The sequence below is a fragment of the Cryptomeria japonica genome, chromosome 3 (genome assembly GCF_030272615.1).
Source record: "Cryptomeria japonica chromosome 3, Sugi_1.0, whole genome shotgun sequence".
Classification (NCBI taxonomy): Eukaryota; Viridiplantae; Streptophyta; class Pinopsida; order Cupressales; family Cupressaceae; genus Cryptomeria; species Cryptomeria japonica.
In genome coordinates, this window is record NC_081407.1 from 100,200,707 (window position 1) to 100,218,167 (window position 17,461).

At 36.0% G+C, this 17,461-nt stretch overlaps 1 protein-coding gene across 5 annotated transcripts in view; it reads right to left on the reverse strand.

Moving 5' to 3' along the window:
* Positions 1-1,273: 1,273 nt before the first annotated feature.
* Positions 1,274-17,461, reverse strand: part of LOC131046020 (calnexin homolog) — a 41,614-nt gene continuing 25,426 nt past the window's right edge. The window contains exons 2-7 of one of the 5 annotated variants that reach the window (XR_009105910.2): positions 5,127-5,196; positions 3,731-4,857; positions 3,491-3,562; positions 1,988-2,040; positions 1,757-1,888; positions 1,274-1,520 (exon numbers count right to left, since the gene is read on the reverse strand). Coding sequence is in view for 3 of the 5 variants with exons in the window: in XM_057979655.2 (XP_057835638.2) it covers positions 1,808-1,888; positions 1,988-2,107; positions 3,491-3,562; positions 3,731-4,857; positions 5,127-5,196 (1,470 nt within the window). In the remaining 2 variants the exon portion in view is untranslated. Of the gene's footprint in view, positions 1,889-1,987; positions 2,108-3,490; positions 3,563-3,730; positions 4,858-5,126; positions 5,197-17,461 lie in introns of all 5 variants that reach the window. The other 4 variants (XR_009105909.2, XM_057979655.2, XM_057979657.2 and 1 more) reach the window with 4 other exon arrangements.

Sequence of the window (17,461 nt, forward strand, 5' to 3'; positions counted from 1 at the left end):
ATAAATATAATGATTGATAGTTGTACCCTAACTAAACATCAATATTTGTAATGGTCATGAAATGCAATCCATGAATATCAAAGTTCAAAATGTGAAAGCAAAAGCTACCTCTTTTGAATTTTGAAGGTTGATTCATTCCATGATGATAGTCTAAAGAAAAAGTAAATAAAATGATAAGTTAATCCAATATACAACAAATAAGATATCAAGTACAACCTGAGTTGGCCTAGTGGTGGAGAACTTGTGCTCTTGAAAGAGAGGTCACAAGTTCAAATCCCATAGGGGGTAGGGTATGTACATCTTATCGGCTTTGGCCTATTATCGATCCAAAAAAAAAAAAAAAGATATCAAATTATTAATTTTCAAATAAATTAACAAGGAAGATTTAAATATTTGTTCCAAATTTTCTTTTCATACAATAATGGTAATACACAATGCTGCCCTAACCACCATGATATAAAGATTGTTTTGCGACATTTAATTACAAATCTAGTAACACCCCTATCTAGGTACCTTTTCATAATGTTATGAAAAATCCACTAATTTTTGTAAATACACAATCAAATATGTGTATAACTCAACGAGTTTCATAAATGTATGTACATTTTTTTAACTAGACAAGATTATCCAATTAATTCATAAAAAATTCAAATACCATAAAAAATTCATCAATTATCATAAAGTAGCCAATGAAACCTGTTTGAAGAATCAATGTTCAACTTATTAAATTAAACAATTAAAGAAATATTAGAGAGTCAATTTATGTTAGTTTCTTGGAGATTTATTAAGTGTCTTCAACGAATTTCCAATTGACAACCGATGTTTACGAAACTAAATTGGGTGCATAATAAACCTAAACATGAAATAAATTATAGAAGTACTAATTGGCGACACTATACATAATAATCATTATACATTAATGGATGCACCTTACATGTCGACGCTTATTGGATCGGTTATGAGTTAGTTGAAAGACAGATCCATACAAAAGGTTCCATGAACATTTTTTTTTTTTATATAGGTCCTAAATCAGAAAATCTTTCAAAAAAATTGCTTGTTTCCTCAGAGATTTGCTAAGCAGCTTTAAGAAATTTCCAACTGATGACTAATGCTCATGAAACTAAATTGGGTGCATAATAAACCTAAACAAAAAATGAATTACACAACCAAAAAAAAAAAAAATCGTAGCAAGTGTATCTTCTCATTGCATGACCACAATAGAGCCAGCAAATTTCCGAAAATTCAGATCACACAAAATATTTGTTCACCAAAATTCAGATCAACATTTTTTTAACAAGTAAAATGTATATGTATAGAGGTAAAGAAAGTCGAGATGTCAGTTGAAGTATTCAAAAATGCAGAACCAACTGCCGTTTTATACACATTGACATCTTGAATCATTCGAAAAAATCAGCAAATATTTTGTGTACAATTCAGCATTTCACCCCTGAAACATCTTTTAAAAAGTGTTCCAAGCTGAAAGCTCCTTCGGATGAAGTACTATTTGTAGAGTGAAAACCCTAAAAAGTATTCAACAAATTTACTATCTTACATACGAGTAATGAAAAAGTTGTTAGAATGGATTCCTAAGGTAAAATTTCATGAGCATGATACTATCCTGCTAACCATAAGATGTAGCAATGGTTATATCATGACCAAGTTTCGACCATGGCCTGCAATCTTGCTAGATATGAAGCAATAGAAAAAAAGAATTAAATTGACTCGACCAACATCAGTTATGTCAATGATATCTCACCCGCATATTTGAGATGATGTGCCAGCTAGGTCTCCCTTCTCCTCCTATGCCTTAGGGCAGATGGTCCTTCTTGTTCCTTCTCAAAATGGCTGGACTCTTCTGTGGCATCTTCTTTTTACCTTCCAAAGAGGCCTGCAAAGAAAAATTCAGCACCAGAATGAGAAATGATTATTAATTATTCACCCAAGTAATTAATAGAAGAATCTTGAAACACTATAAAGAGCAACTTACAGAAGGAATTTTCTTTCTTCCAAAAATAACCTTCTGGATGACCGAGATGACAGCTCCAAAAATGGACACAAAGATACCAATTGTCAAATTAGGAGCCTTCTCACCCTCCTGAATCAAATCCTAAAAGAGCAAAAAACAAAGAATTCACCATAGAGTGAAGTCATTTGAAGTATGAAAGGAACCGTCTAAAAAGTCCTTTAAAAAGGGCAGAAACAGATTTAAGTTATTTGAGCTATAGTTAAATGTGTTCATGTGGAACTTAAACCTGTTAGAGCGTTTTAATAAATTGAAGAAAAATTTCATAACGATTTAAGTGTTGGGATTGACAGTCAACTGTGACCATGAATCAAAACAATTTTGGTAATTGATGAGCAGTGCTGTCTTAAAAAATCTTGTTAGAATCCTGATGTGATCTCTTTACCACATTCCCATTCCCTTCTCTAGAAAACCTTCCAAATCCAAGCTTCTGTGCATTTTCTCAAAGGTGCTTTGAACTTATCGATCCTACTAGAAACTTTGAAATTAGAGCGTCTTCAAGATATAGTAGAGAAAGCAGGCCTCTCCAGTGAATTTGAGTGATCACATATGCACCTAATTTCTATAGTATATCAAGATTATACTAGTTCGAAATGCATTTAGTTTTAAGTATAAATACAATTGTGGTTTTTTAAACCCATTTAAGAATATCGAGTCGTGCAGATTTATCTGACCAAACTATTTGAGCTAACATTAGCTACACAACCTTAGATTCCCCCCAACCATATGAAAGTATAGTTAACGTTAGCAGCATCTAAAAATAATTTAGTACTAAAGGGATTGCATTCTTCAAGAGCTAGAAACTGGTGATTACCTCACTTTCAAATGTTTGTTCTTGTTGTGCTTCCAAGTTGCACCATTCTAGATCTACAGATCTGAGGCATTATTAACAAAACTCACCAGATAATGGCATTTCACTTAACGATATTCCGTCAATGCTGGATTAGATAATGCACAATAAACAACATTTACACTATGATTTTTAGTTGCCATTTGCCAATCATTCCTATGAATACCTCAGCCACTTTCTAATCGTCATCTAGATTTTCCAGTTATCTTTGAAGTTTTGGCCTTTTTGTTTTGCAATGATATCCATTCTTATTATAAGAATTGGAGAAGCATGTTGAACATCCTTACATTAGCTTAGGAACATTAGTAACCAATTTTTTGGCCTAAGAATTCAACTTGGAATTTGTTGAGAGGGGTGCTGTGATTTTGGGGAATGTCTCCGGCCAAGAAGATGCAAAAGAAGATAACATTGTAATTGCCGATAATTCATTATTTATGCATAATTGCAGAATTCAATTAGAATAGAGCATGATATTGCTTCCATATAGAATTTACAAGTGTGCCTTTGTAGGACTCTAGGTGACATGCTTCCCATAGTGTTTGAGGAAATTGTCCAAAAACTTATTGCTCATCAAAAAGCATTTAAAACCCACTAAAGATGGAAGTTTCATAACTTACAATGATCTTTGCCTTGTATGGTGCCACAAGTGGAATGGCTGCAATCTTATATAAGAAATCAAAAACCTTGCCCTACAACAAGAAATTACTTTGTCAATGAAGGAAAAAATTATCACAAGGTATTGCTACCACTGTAACAATGATATAAATTGAGGGAAATAGCCAATGATGCAAGACATTGACCCAAAGACCTACAGAAACATTTACAAATTCTGATAATAGAAGAAAAGAATTCACTACTTTGAATTCAGTGAGCATCCCAGGTATGTTAGGTTCAACATCTTCCTCTCCCTTTTGTTTCTCCTTGTCAGCCTCAAACTTTGGTTTCCAGTATTTGTCCCTGTATTCCTGAGCAATGGAAACATTATTGGCAATCAAAATATTGTCAAACAAGAGTCCGTCTTGCATGGTCCAGATCTCAATTCCAATAGCAGTAATTGCTTCCATGTTTGGACACTTCAACCCAAAGTATGCCGGATTTGGTATGTTCTGAGGTTTCCAGAATCCTTTGTAGTTTGGATTGTCAATCATAGGTGGATACCATTTGCCTTTATAGTTAGGATTCCTCTTAAGAGGCCTTTCCCATTTACCACAACCTGGTGCCTCCTCACACTTTGGATTTGTAATTTTAGGAATCTTCCAATTCCCATCTTTGTCATCATCCCAATCAGCAGGTTTTTGGGAGTCTGGATCATCTATTTCCTTGGGCTCATCTTCTAGCCATCCTTCTGGTTTCTTTGCATCTAGATCCTCAATTTCCATAGGTGCATCCTCATCCCAGTTATCTGGTTTTTTTAATTTTGGATCTGGAATCTTAGCACGTTCATCCCAGTCCTCAGGTTTCTTGTCATCAGGATCAGGTATTGTCATGGGTGGAAGAACAGGAGGATCAAAGTCACCAGAAAGAAGGTTAGCTGTCTTTTTTTCTTCTCCATCTATCAGAATCTTGAGTGTGCTGTTGGGATAGATAACTGCAGTGTATACATGGGTGATCTTATCAGTTATAGGTAGGGGTGAATACTTCAAATGGTGCTCGACATATTTGTCTGTCTTTGGGTTTTTGTGGCGAAAAATAAAGCAAACTTTATTCGTAGCTCCACACTTGTCAGGCCCAAACATGATAGAAAAAGGAGACTGATTGTCAAAATGTTTTGGATCCCATCCAGCATTCTGGGGAATCAGATACTTCAAATATGCACCTCCACAAACTAGCCCATTCTGTGCCTTCAGATCATATTGCAGAACCACTGGATCATCTTTGAAATGCACTTCTGGTATTTTAACTGCTATACCATATTTCCTTGCTGTTTGACTAACAAGCAATCCATAGTCATCATAAGCATCATTCTTTTCATGCTTCCACTTTCCTGTACAAGCAAAACAAAATCAACATGCTTCCAATCTAGCTCGATGAAATTTGTAGGATGTAAGAACTAAACAAGCAAATAGTTATTGGGTTAAAAGTGGATTTGTACTACTTGTGTGAAGTTTTTTACTTTAAATTTGTCAGTCTGAACCAAGAAAACTCAAAATTCAATTTAATCATATTCAGCCAAACCAAGATGGGGATTACACAAAATATCAAAGTAAATATACCCAAAAAAAAGTTCACTATGATGAAACATAGATACTTCACCTTGATAATCTTTCTTCTCAGAAGGAATCCAGCGACCTTCCCATGACTTATCGAAAGATTCAAAAAACACCTGAATCCAAAAATAATCTGACTCAAAAGCATAATCTTTAACCTCAAATCTAAAAAAATTGCAGCCAATCATGAATGAGAGGATAAAATCAATACAGACAAAAAAAGATAGACCAAGAGCTAAAAACAGGCACACTCAAATATGACCTTGGAGAAGACAGCATAGACTATGTTTAAAAGTATGAAAACACATTTACAATAATATAAAATAAATAATGAAATGAACCATTAGTTCTGCACTAAACAGAAAGACAAGCTAAAAAAATAGTGTCACAAGCAAGAAATTTATCTAAAGGAAAACCATGCTACAAGAATATCCCACCTAATCATGCAGCCTACTTTAATTTAAATTAATTTAATTTAATTTAATTTGTGTTAATGCCTACGGAACCAAAATTTCCATGGGACTGAAAGAGGTACCATGCAAAGATAATAAGAGTATTGCAGGGCGTTGGCTCTCAAAGTTGCAAACTCCACACCACTAGAGGCAAGACCAATCCTCAAGGCCAGGGGAATTTATCATCAAGAGAAAGGCAAAAAGTCATCAACAAAGTGTGGACAACTAAGGGCCAATTCATGAGAGTGGAAAAACTCTCCTACTTTAGGCTCTACTAGGCCAACGGAGCTGTTCCTAGAGGTATCCAAACAAGAAAATGGAAGAAAAACACAAGCTAGGCCCTTAGCAACTAGTGAGAAACAAGGTGAAACTACTGAAATAAAATCTTCTTCAAAGTGTATGCAAATCTACAATAAGTTTCTTTATACAAGATCACCATAAAATATTATTATGTAGATATGTAAATCAGCAACAACAATTAATTCAGAAAACCATATAAACACAAGATTTATATGGAGAAACTCTTTCAGAAAAAACTCCACCAAAGAAAGTGAAGTGTGCATTAATCTTCAATGTACACAAAAGATTATTAACACACTAACAATCTACACTCTACCAGCATTCCCACAACCCCTCTCTACCTATAAACAATGATATGAAACTACTATCTCATACATCCATTATATAGGCAAGGAGAGGCTAAAACCGCAAATGTTTTTTACCAAAACAATGCTACTATACAAAAGCCCCCTACCCACCTTGAGAAGCATCTTCAAAGAATAATATATACATTAATGACTTCATATGGGTGTCACATGGGCTCAATCAATGAGTCCCCAAATACAAAAACATAACCATAGAGGCATCTTTGACCAACTAATCCTTGGTGGCTCACATCCTCAAGTCTAGTGCTCCATTTTAAGTCCAATATCTCATGTACGCATCTGTTATTACAAGTTTTTATTCTTCCTTTTGCATCTAGGAATGGAAAAGAGTGTTAAACAAATTCAAAGTGTAATGTAATTGCCACCATAGTGCTCCACCTCCTTCATGAATGACCCTCAAGTCTAGTACTCCATTTTAAATACGCTAACTCATGGGACCCATCCATTATTACAAGATTTGATTCTTTCTCTTGCACCTAGGAATGGAAAAGAGTTTTAAATGAATTCAAAGTGTAATGTAATTGCCACCATAGTGCTCCACCTCCTTCATGAATGCACATGACAATTGATGCCAAAGTTCTGGGGAAACCTAAATTACAAATGATTTCTCCAATTACACCCTAGGCATCCAAGTATACCTTCCAAAAGTGTTGAAAACAAAATATACATAGGATTGCAAAGCAAATGGCACCTCAATCCTAACATTCTCCCACTTAACATTATACATTGCAAATACATCCATAGAAAATATAAATCAAATTACGTACAAGAATCAATGATTATGGTTCTCATGCACCAAGAGAACTTATCCATGATTGTTAGCCTCATGAGAGAATCAATAACATTTTCCTAAGTGCCAACGTTTTGTAACATGACCTTACCATTCTTTACCATGTCTCACAAAAAGTGATACTGAACATCAATATGCTTAGTACAAGCATGATACATAGAATTCCTGGCAAAGCAAATAGGACTCTAATTGTCACAACTAATCTTAGCAACACTAAAACCAAAACCAATACCTAGACAAAGTCTTTGTAACCAAATCATCTTCTTAGAGGCGTGTACAGCAGCAATATAATTTTCTTTAGTAGTGAACAAAACAACCATGGGCTATTTTTTTCTCATACAACCTACTCCACCACCAAATAGAGCAAACACATAGCCACTAGTGGACCTTCAACTATCCATGTCACCTACCTAATCTACATCAACAAAGCCCTATATGTCCAATGACTTATCCACATTATCAATAACATGGTAACACAAACAGTAACCAAAAGTCCTACACAAATATCTAAAACCCTCTTTATTCTAGTGGTCCTTATTAGGGTTAGGTGTAAACTTGCGCAAAACTCAACTGCTTGGGCAATACCTGATTTGGGACACATCTAAGGAAATCTTAGTGTATTGTATGAAAAAGTAATCTAATAGAAAGATCTTAAGTTCTTTTGAGGTTACTAATCATATACACTAGGATGAATCAACAACTCTGAAGATTGGTTAGATTATCCTTTTATAACTACTTATAACTGGAAATTGCAAATGGAAATATAAAACATTCAATTACAATTTAAAAATATTTGATTATAAAGAACTAATGAAATTATATCTTTGCCGATTTATGCAAGAACAAAAAGTAATAATCTCAAAGAATATTCAATGACTTTCCAAAAGCCTCAGCCACGAACAATAGCATGTAGCAAGAACATCCTCATGTCACGTTGTCGTCCAACACAATCATGAACACAAAGTCTCATACAATATAGCATAAAATCCTACACCCACAAAACAAAGGTACAAACTCACATTACATATAAACTCCTTTCACAAAACAAAGGTACCAAACTCACAATACAAAGGGAATGTTTAAAACAACAAAAAGATAGGAAGGTAACTATAATATATAAAATCAGCAAAAATTGAAGAAAACACGAAGGGGAGAGGGAAAATATCACCAAAGATTGTTTCTCTCCTCTAATATAGAACCTGCACAAAGGGAAGAAGAAGAAGAATGTTTTGTTTGGCTATTTGAGGGTTTGCCTCAATCAAGCCCCCATTTGGGTATTTCTACCTCCACAGCCACCAAGATTTTTGAAATATATTTAGAGAGATAAAGAAAATATGATAGATTATGATAAAAACTGATCAATCTACAGTATGCTAACATCAAGAATCTTCAAATGCTAGTATAGAATGGTAAATAAAATAGGAAGGGAACAACAAAATAAGATGAAATCACTTGGAAGCTATGTAAAACCTCAAAAGAAATGTGATTGCTTTGATAATGTTGTTCTACACAACCTCATGAGAATACCAAGAGAAGAGCTTCAAGAAAAGTATCATGCAAAGTTAAAATCTTGCTACATAGTGAGAATGAAAATGTTGCTTCTAGAATCTAGAATTGCAGAGCCGAGCACATAAAAATTAGAAAATCTACTTTCTATTTTCTTCTTGTTTTTCAAATAGAAAGTTAGATTGTTTTCTTTGAGACAATTGCATGCAAGAGCGTTACTTTCGGAAAATCCAGGGGAAGGTAACACTCAACGATAACTGGACTCATCAGTTCTTGCATGATGCTAGCATGCTGCACAAACGGCCACACGTAGTGCTCTCAACGAAAAATTCAGACTAAAAAAGCCAAGAACGTCACAAAATTGCTACAGATTGAAGATTTTGGTGTTAACATTTTGTAATCAAGACATTTTATATTAGAGCCAAGGGCTAAAGAGGAAACACCATTCAATGTGAACTTGCAAGGGTATACAATTTACGACACTACACTTAGTGTCAACAAAAAATGAATTACAATTGATTTACAATCATGGATACTAAACCGCTATAAATGACAGCAATGTACTGGCTCCAACTTAACCAAATTTTTTTGTGTACTCGATCCTTGTTAATATCCATCTCAAGAATGTATTTTGCGGCCCTTAAATCTTTCATTCCAAATGTATCAAAAATTTGAGTTTTGAACTTCATAATCATCACTTTGTTGTTACCAATAAGAACTTATTAATCATCACCTTGTTGTTACCAATAAACAACATATCATTCACATACAACACGATGATTAGAATTTGATCATCAATAATTTTAACATAACACAATGATCCTATTTGCTCCTAACAAAACCCATACTCAAGGTGAAAGCATCAAACTTTTGGTACCACTAGGTGACTATTTCAAACCATACAATGATCATTTTAACTCACAAACCAAGTGTTCCTTCCCCTTCAAAATTTGTCACATATAAATCTCCTCAAAATTTCCATGAAAGAAAACTATCTTACCATCCATTTTCCCAATCTCAAAATGGAACTAATGACAACAATAGATAATAGGAACTAACATAGGTTAACAACAATAGAGAAAAATTGACCAAAATGAACTACCTCTCTTAAGGAGTAACCTTTGGCCACCAATATGGCCTTGTATTGCTCTAACTAGCCATCTACATTGATTTTCTTATTATGCACCCACTTGCAAACAATGACCTTTCTTCCCCTAGGCAAACTAACAATATCTTGGGTTTCACAACTGTCCAAAACCATTATCTACTCTTACATGGCCTACATCCAAACTCACTATCCTATAGAGAGAGAACCTCCCTAAAAGATCTAAGTTCATTGTCAATATTCAATAAAGCAAACACAGAACAAAAATCTAGTGGGCTGCACCTAGCAACTGTATTTTATTGTTTCATGGACCTCATCAAAGTAGGACTAAGGGGCTTTACATTCTCCTACACATCCTCATTTGAACCCTCCTCTTCCTCTCCATCCTCAAATCCATCTATTTGTTTTTCCAAATGTCCATCTTCTTGCTTCTCTTCCTTAGACTCAAAATGTACTATTTTTGTCCTATTTTTGTTTTCCTTTAGTTGTTCTAGACCTGAAAAGAAATCTAAACTCCTTAAAAATTACATCTCTAGAATAGATCATTTTCTAAGTTACTGGATTCTAAAGCTTATAACCTTTTTATAATCTCGCCATAACCTACTGTTGTGCGTATCGCACACACACCCCGTCTTTGACCGGGGACCCCCGTTCTAGGTTATATCCGCCCGGTGGAAGAGGGAAACTGCCAAGTTGTCCTCATCACCTAAAGTCTTTGCCAATAAAACGAAGTCTAAAAGTTTGAAAAATGACCAAAAGGTCCGAAATTGGCTAAAGGTCAAAAGGGGCCGAAGTTTGTAAAGGCACTAAAGTGCAAAATTTTCAAAACCCCTGAGATCGCCGAAGTTGGCGAAAGGTGTAAGAGGTCCGAAGTTTGCAAATGACCAAACAGATCCGAAGTTGCCAAAACCCCGAAAATGCCAAAAATAGCACAAGGGTAAGATGAAAGTTTTAAAAGCTCCCAAAGCATGTAAAACGCCGAAGTTCAGCAACTAAACTGCGCGAAGTATGAGGTTTTAAGAAGCCTTGCAATCGCCATTAAATCGCCGAAGTTCGCAAAATGCTCCAAAGCTCCGAAAATCGCGAAAAAGGTAAACCCTGCAAAGTGTTTTAAGATTGCTAAAATCGCCCAAGGGGCCAAATTTCGGACCCTGGGGTTAAATTTCAAAAAATTCAAAATTTCCCAAAAATGGCAAATGGTCCGAAATTTACCTTCAAATTGCAAAAACCCCCAAATGGTCCGAATTTCACTTTAAAATATCCAATTTCGAACCCTGGGGCCGAAATTCAAAATTTTGTATAAATTTGCAAAAAGGTGGTTAAGGTCCGAAATTCGTGGAAGTTGTAAAAAACGCCTTATGGTCCGAAATTTGGGTAGAATCGCAAAACGCCTTAAAGCTCCGAAATTTGCAAAACATGCTAAATGGTCCGAAATTCTGGACAAGTTGTAAAAAGCGCCTTAAGCTCCGAAATTCGAAAATATGAAAAAGTTGCGAAAATGTGCAAATAGTCCGAAATTCTTCCAATTCGCCAAGAGAGCCAAAAAATCGCGAAATTCCAAACACGCCTTATGGTCCGAAGTTTCTTCGATTTTCAAAAGGGGGCTTAGGGTCCGAAGTTTTTTGATGCGAAAAGTGTTAAATGGTTCGAAAACGCCTTAGTAAACAAAAACGTCTAAAAACATCCGAAAATTCCAAAAGGCGTCCAAGTCCAAAAAGAATGCAGCCTCCGAAGTTCACGCAGGTCGGGCAAATGCAAAGTATAAGTTTTGGAAGGGCCTCCATATTCACCAAAGGGTCCGAAGTTGGAAGATAAAACGTAGTTGAAATTCCAAAGTCCCCTACTTCTCTGAAAATCGCGACACACGGGCCCAAATATAGGGAATTCGAAATTGATAAACGCCCCCCATTCTCCGAAATTCACCAGAAAGGGCATGAGTGTTAGGATTTTAAAATTTGCAGGAGCTCTTCAAACCTCCCGAGTCGCGCTATAAGAAGTTTTCAAAACGCCATAAACCCATTCAAAAAGCCCAAGACTCCAAAGGTAAAATCACACAGAAGTAAAACGCCCAAACACAATCAAGACCAAGGATCAGATTTCACATTCGAAGAGAAAGGAGAAGCATTTTCAAGATACATCTCACAAAGAGCTTCTCAAGCCAGACGTCGTAATTAAATTTAATATTTGTTAAAATTAATTAATTTTTCAAAGTAATTTAATGAAGTGAAATTGGTTGATTGATCGCAGGACGTCGTCGAAGAACCAGGAGAAGGCCTCAAACGCAAATCAAGGAAGGATCACAATCCAAGGCCAAGCGCTGGAAGCTAGAGGAGAAGGATGCAATGCAGGATCAAAGCGATGAAGCATTGGGAAGCGCACCACAACCTGAACCACAGAGTTGAAGTCCATCGGCAAGATTGAAGACAAAAAGCAAAAGAACACTCAGTCTATGCATTCTCAAGAAAGTGCACAGCTGGATTTAAGTCCAGAAATTCAGTTTTAAAATTGAAACTGCTTTATTATAAACTGCCTATGGGTCCCGCGCAAGATATTTTTGTGGATAAACTATTCCCAACCACCAAGAAGACCGGATAAACCTGAATTAAAGCCAAAAGTGGCAGGTAGTTGAGATATTTGTTGGTTGGATAACTGGGAATTAATTGGGCATAGGATAAAGCTGCCAACTTCTAGAAGGCAGATCAGGACCCTTGGATGCAGTCCATCCTGGCCTCTGATTCAATATTGTAAAAACTATAAAAGGCAGAGGCCTTTCTTTTGTAAGGAGGGGGAATTAATTAGAGCTTGTTAGAGAGTTAGATTTTAGAGTTAGAATAGGTTAGATTTTAAGCAATAGCATAGAGATGCTGCAGAAATTGTTGTAATAGGCAGCTGAAATCAATATATAAACATTGAATTGGTGTTTATTGTCTTGTTTTCATCCTGTTTGCATGGTTTCTCTCAGCATTTTAGATAGATCTTTCTATTTTGGGTGTGCAGGTATTTGATAGATTCAGGCTCATACCATTGAGGATATACTGATTGTGTATCCTTTTGTATGGTTAACCTGAACCTTTAATTGTGCTTAGTTCAATTGCAGGTGTCCGTCTGAGCTGCGCCAGAATTGGGTGCTTAGTCGTGCATCTCCAGTCTAAAATCTTCCAAGTCCCTTTGAAGATTGTACCATTCCTGCAAGGTTGTGAGCTATTATGGCCAAGCAAGAATTGATCATGTTGAATCCGTCTACCCGCATACCCGTGTTGTTAGTTTTAGATCTCCTAACCCTTTCCTTTTGCTCTTTATTGCGTAATTCGAGAATCGCAGCAGACCAACTTGTTGCAAATCGTAAGTCCCCTTGTGCTCCCAGCAAATCACATCAAACCACTAAGAAATCCCGCAATCAAGACCTGACAAACAAAACCTTGAGGTTATCCCCTTTGATCAAACGTAAAAAAACAGCACTAAGGATTTCCTTATCTCAAGAGAGGATAGGATACTCAGCTGGTTATTCTATTCTGTGTTGGCCGTATAGAGTTTGCAGCAATGCGATTCTAGACACGTCAACACCTACAAAGATGCATTTCTAAGTTTCTTAATCCAATTTAGATTAGTTTTCTTAAAGCCCATGAATAAAAGCCTCACAACCAAAGACCTTTAAACGTGAAACAAAAGTTCTTTACCTGTTCGCACTTCATAAAAAAAATTATCAACAAGATTCAAGCAAGGAGATCTATTAATCAAATAACAAGCAGCAGTTACAATCTCTGCCCAAAAGCACCAATCCAACCATATACATCTCAGATTCTCAACATACTTCAAATCCCTTCTATTAAGATTTGGTTCATTATTTCTACGGTGTGTAAGGTGTAGTTTTCTGCCAAACAATACCTGCATACTTTAAAAACTCATCAAATTCCAGAGAGCAAAATTCACCACCAGTCAAATCTCGACACCTTTATAATTTGTTTGTTTTTCAATTAAGGCCTCGAATTCCTTAAATTTAGTGAAAACTCCAAATTTAGCATGTATAGAATAAATCCAAGTGTATCTAGAAGAATTATCAAGGATACCAAATATTGAGAAAAAACATAAAACTACAGCAATAAAATCTTCTTCAAAGTGTATGCAAATCTGAAATAAGTTTCTTTATACGAGATTATTATATAAATGCATAAATCAACAAACCATATAGACATAGGATTTACATGGAGAAATCTTCTCAAAAAAAAAATCCACCAAAGAAGAGGAAAAATATGTATTAGCCTTCAATGTACATGATACAAAATCAACACTAACACTCTGCTCTCTAACAACATTACAATGGCACTTGTTGAGCTGTAAACAATGATATGAAACCACTATCTCATACCTCCAATATATAGGCAATTAGAGGCCAAAACCACAAAACCATGATATCATGCAAAAACCCCATGCCCAACTTTGAGGGCATCTTCCAAGAATAATAAATACATCAATGGCTTCGCATGAGTGTTACATGGGCTCAATCAACGAGTCCCCAAATAGAAAATGTAACTGCAAAATGTATTTTTGACCAATAACTCGCCAACATCTCACATCCTCAAGTCTAGTTCTCCATTTCCACTAACTCACATGGGCCCCATCCATCATTACAAGATTCTCTACTTCTTCCTCAAGTGCCTTACAGGAAGTCAAGTCAACCATAATCACCACTACAGTGTTCCACCTCCTTCATATAACAACTAATGCTTCTAGAGGAATCCAAATTACAAATTGTTTCTCCAATTACACTCTAGACATCCAAGTGCACCTTCCAAGAGAGTTGGAGAGACATAAAACATACATAGAATTGCAAGGTAAATGGCACCTTATTCCTAGCTACTACTACATCCAATGCACTATGAAATTCAAAATATGTCACTTGGTTCATGTCAATGTTGGCTGCAACTAGACCTCTAAGACCTCTGATAAGTAAATAGAAAATATTCTTGCACACACATCAAGAAATAAAAATCAGTCTATATTCCTAAATCTAATTCCCCTTATACTTATCATACATGTGTGCAAGAAGACAAAACCATCTTGGTTCTCTAACATCCTCTTCAGTTTGCAAAGGATGTGATTGTGAGTAATATTACTTAACCATGAAATCATGCAAGACATACTCTATCATAAGCTACAAGAGAGTGGGTCCGGTGGGATGATTAAATAGAAATATATTTGGTCTTATACCTTCTAGACTAGCGCCTACTCCAATGGATAACTCAGTCATGGCCTGCAAAAGGAAAAAAGTGCATACCTGCAAACCATCAATGGAACTAGACTTGCTGGTGTTGAAAATTGTAGCTAGCTCGGATACCTGACTATTGAATTTTTTAATGTTGTCAATGACAATTAAAATTCCTATGTATTATCTCTCATGCAATCCGAACCACTTAGGCCTGGGCCCAAACACATGTAACATGAAGGCAAATGATGTAACTTAGGGCTGGGATCAAATACATGTAACTTGTAATTATATCTTGCTAAGGATAGGACAAGTCCTATGTATAATGTAACTTGTGGATAGGACAAGACCTATGTATAATGTAACTTGTGGATAGGACAAGACCTATGTATATAAATGTAACTTGTAAATTGGTCTGACCCTATATTGGGTGCTAACCATAGATTATTATGAAATCATTTAGCAAGGCGGACCTAAGGCTCCTAGGTTAGTTGGTCCCATATATATACAAAGTAATTTAAAAACATCATATATACATTTTTTGGAAAATACATTCCTATCTATCATAAGTAAGTTGCTTCAGCAATCAGCATATTATGATCAGAGATCAGCAAACATTATCTAAAGGCAGTGATCATCATTGGAGTTACTTCAGCGATCAGCATATTATGATCAAAGATCAGCAAACATTATCTAAAGGCAGCGATCGTCATTGGAGTTACTTCAGCGATCAGCATATTATGATCAGAGATCAGCAAACATCATCTAAAGGCAGCGATCATCATTGAGTGCACAGCGAACACAATCAGGGGACAGCAAACAATATTAGAAGACAGCGAATATTATTGGAAGCTCAGCGAACCTTATCTGAAGCACTGCTATCACCTTGGGAGGTCAGCATATTCCATTTAAAGGGCAGCGAACTTCATCTTTGGGACAGCAACATCCGAATTGCAGATAAGTTCACTCCCTAGGTTGAATCTATTATTGTCCATTATGTGTTGACAGCTTCAAGTGCTGAAGCATATTGTAAAATCACTTCTGATTATTGCCTGATAAACATCTGAAACTTGTTGCTGGGTTTTTCACCTCCAAGAGGGAGGTTTTCCCAGGGTACTGCTGTGTTATGTGTGTTTTCTTTGTTATTTTCTGCTTACTGTTATCTGTCTGGTCTTAAAATTAACAGCTGGGACATACAAATCAAAATATTGAAGACATATATGCTTCACGTGTAGGGCAGCATACTTGATCACTTCTTCCTCTGGCATTGGATTGAGTTGGAAGTATGTGTCAACTTTTTGAACCCAAACACATGTTGTGGTCTTCCTCGAACCATCATAGCATGGTAAATTAAGCTTACCAATTTTCCTCAGATCAAAGTGATTGTCTCTATTACTCCTGTTGGGCAAGATTTTCTCATTCTTAAATCCATGTAGTCTTTGAAGGACATATCAATTTGCAACCCTCCATCTATCCAATCTTGGTGGAATTGATCTTGTAAATCCACCAACGTAGGTTCATTGCCTTCAGGATGCTCTACCCTAGGTGGGAAAGTAGGTATCATTGGTCTAGAACTAGTTGTAGGAACATGTCAATTTGGAGTTCTATTGTTGATTGAATTGTCTCCATTTCCATCATTGCCTCCATTATTGCCACCTTGGTTGTTATTGTTATTTGTATTTATCATGGTTTGAGTCAACATGTCCAATAATTGTGCCATTCTCTATTGAATAGTTCTTTGTTCTACCATGAATTGATTCATACGGTTGGTGATATCTCCTCTATCTCCCACGTTTCTACCTCCTTGTTCACTACTTCGAGATTCAGGACTGTTAGGGCTGGTATTTGGAACAGATCCTTGGTGGCTACCTAAAATATTGGAGGTTGTCTCTCCTTCTGGAACTTAGGCCAGCTTCCACTGTCTTCTTATCTCCCTGTTATAGTATCTTCTCTCCCTTTCATTCATATACCTTCATAGGCTGGCAGGTTTACCAGCTCTGATAACACTTGTTATGTCCCTTGTGAGATCTCTTCTATCTTTATAATTTAATGAGACAATTATGCTTATGATTCTTAGGGTGAGTGGAATTGTGTAATGGAATTATTGTTATGTAATACTTAAATCAAGAAGGGCTAAATTCATGAGTCTTGTATGAATATGAAAAATGCGATAATAGAGCCTTCTTATCTGATATAAATTTCAATATGCAATGGATCTGCAGAATGTACTAAGATTATTGGGATCCACTGATTGTATTATTGTTACAAGGATATAGATTCGGATCTTTATTTGGTAAGATTGTTGTCCCTGACTTATCTCCTTATGATCATGCGATTGGATTGGTTATGAGTCTGATCTGAAATATGATATTTGTTCTCTACCTGCTATATCTTTGTATTTATGCAACCCTTGACGCCATCTCTGCTAGAAGTCTCCTTTGTGCATGCGTCCTTAACCTAGCAATTGAATGGTTAATCACGCTCCTCTCACTCGATTGTCTTGTGGCTCGCTTGAGCACTGCAAGTATAAATAAATATATAAGACAAATATTCGATGCCTTGGGAAGAACTCGTGATCATCCTTAAATGTGCCACGAGGGGACATAATGTGAGAAGTTGTGTCTCAACATCCATAACCCTCTGCAAACAAGTGCCAAATC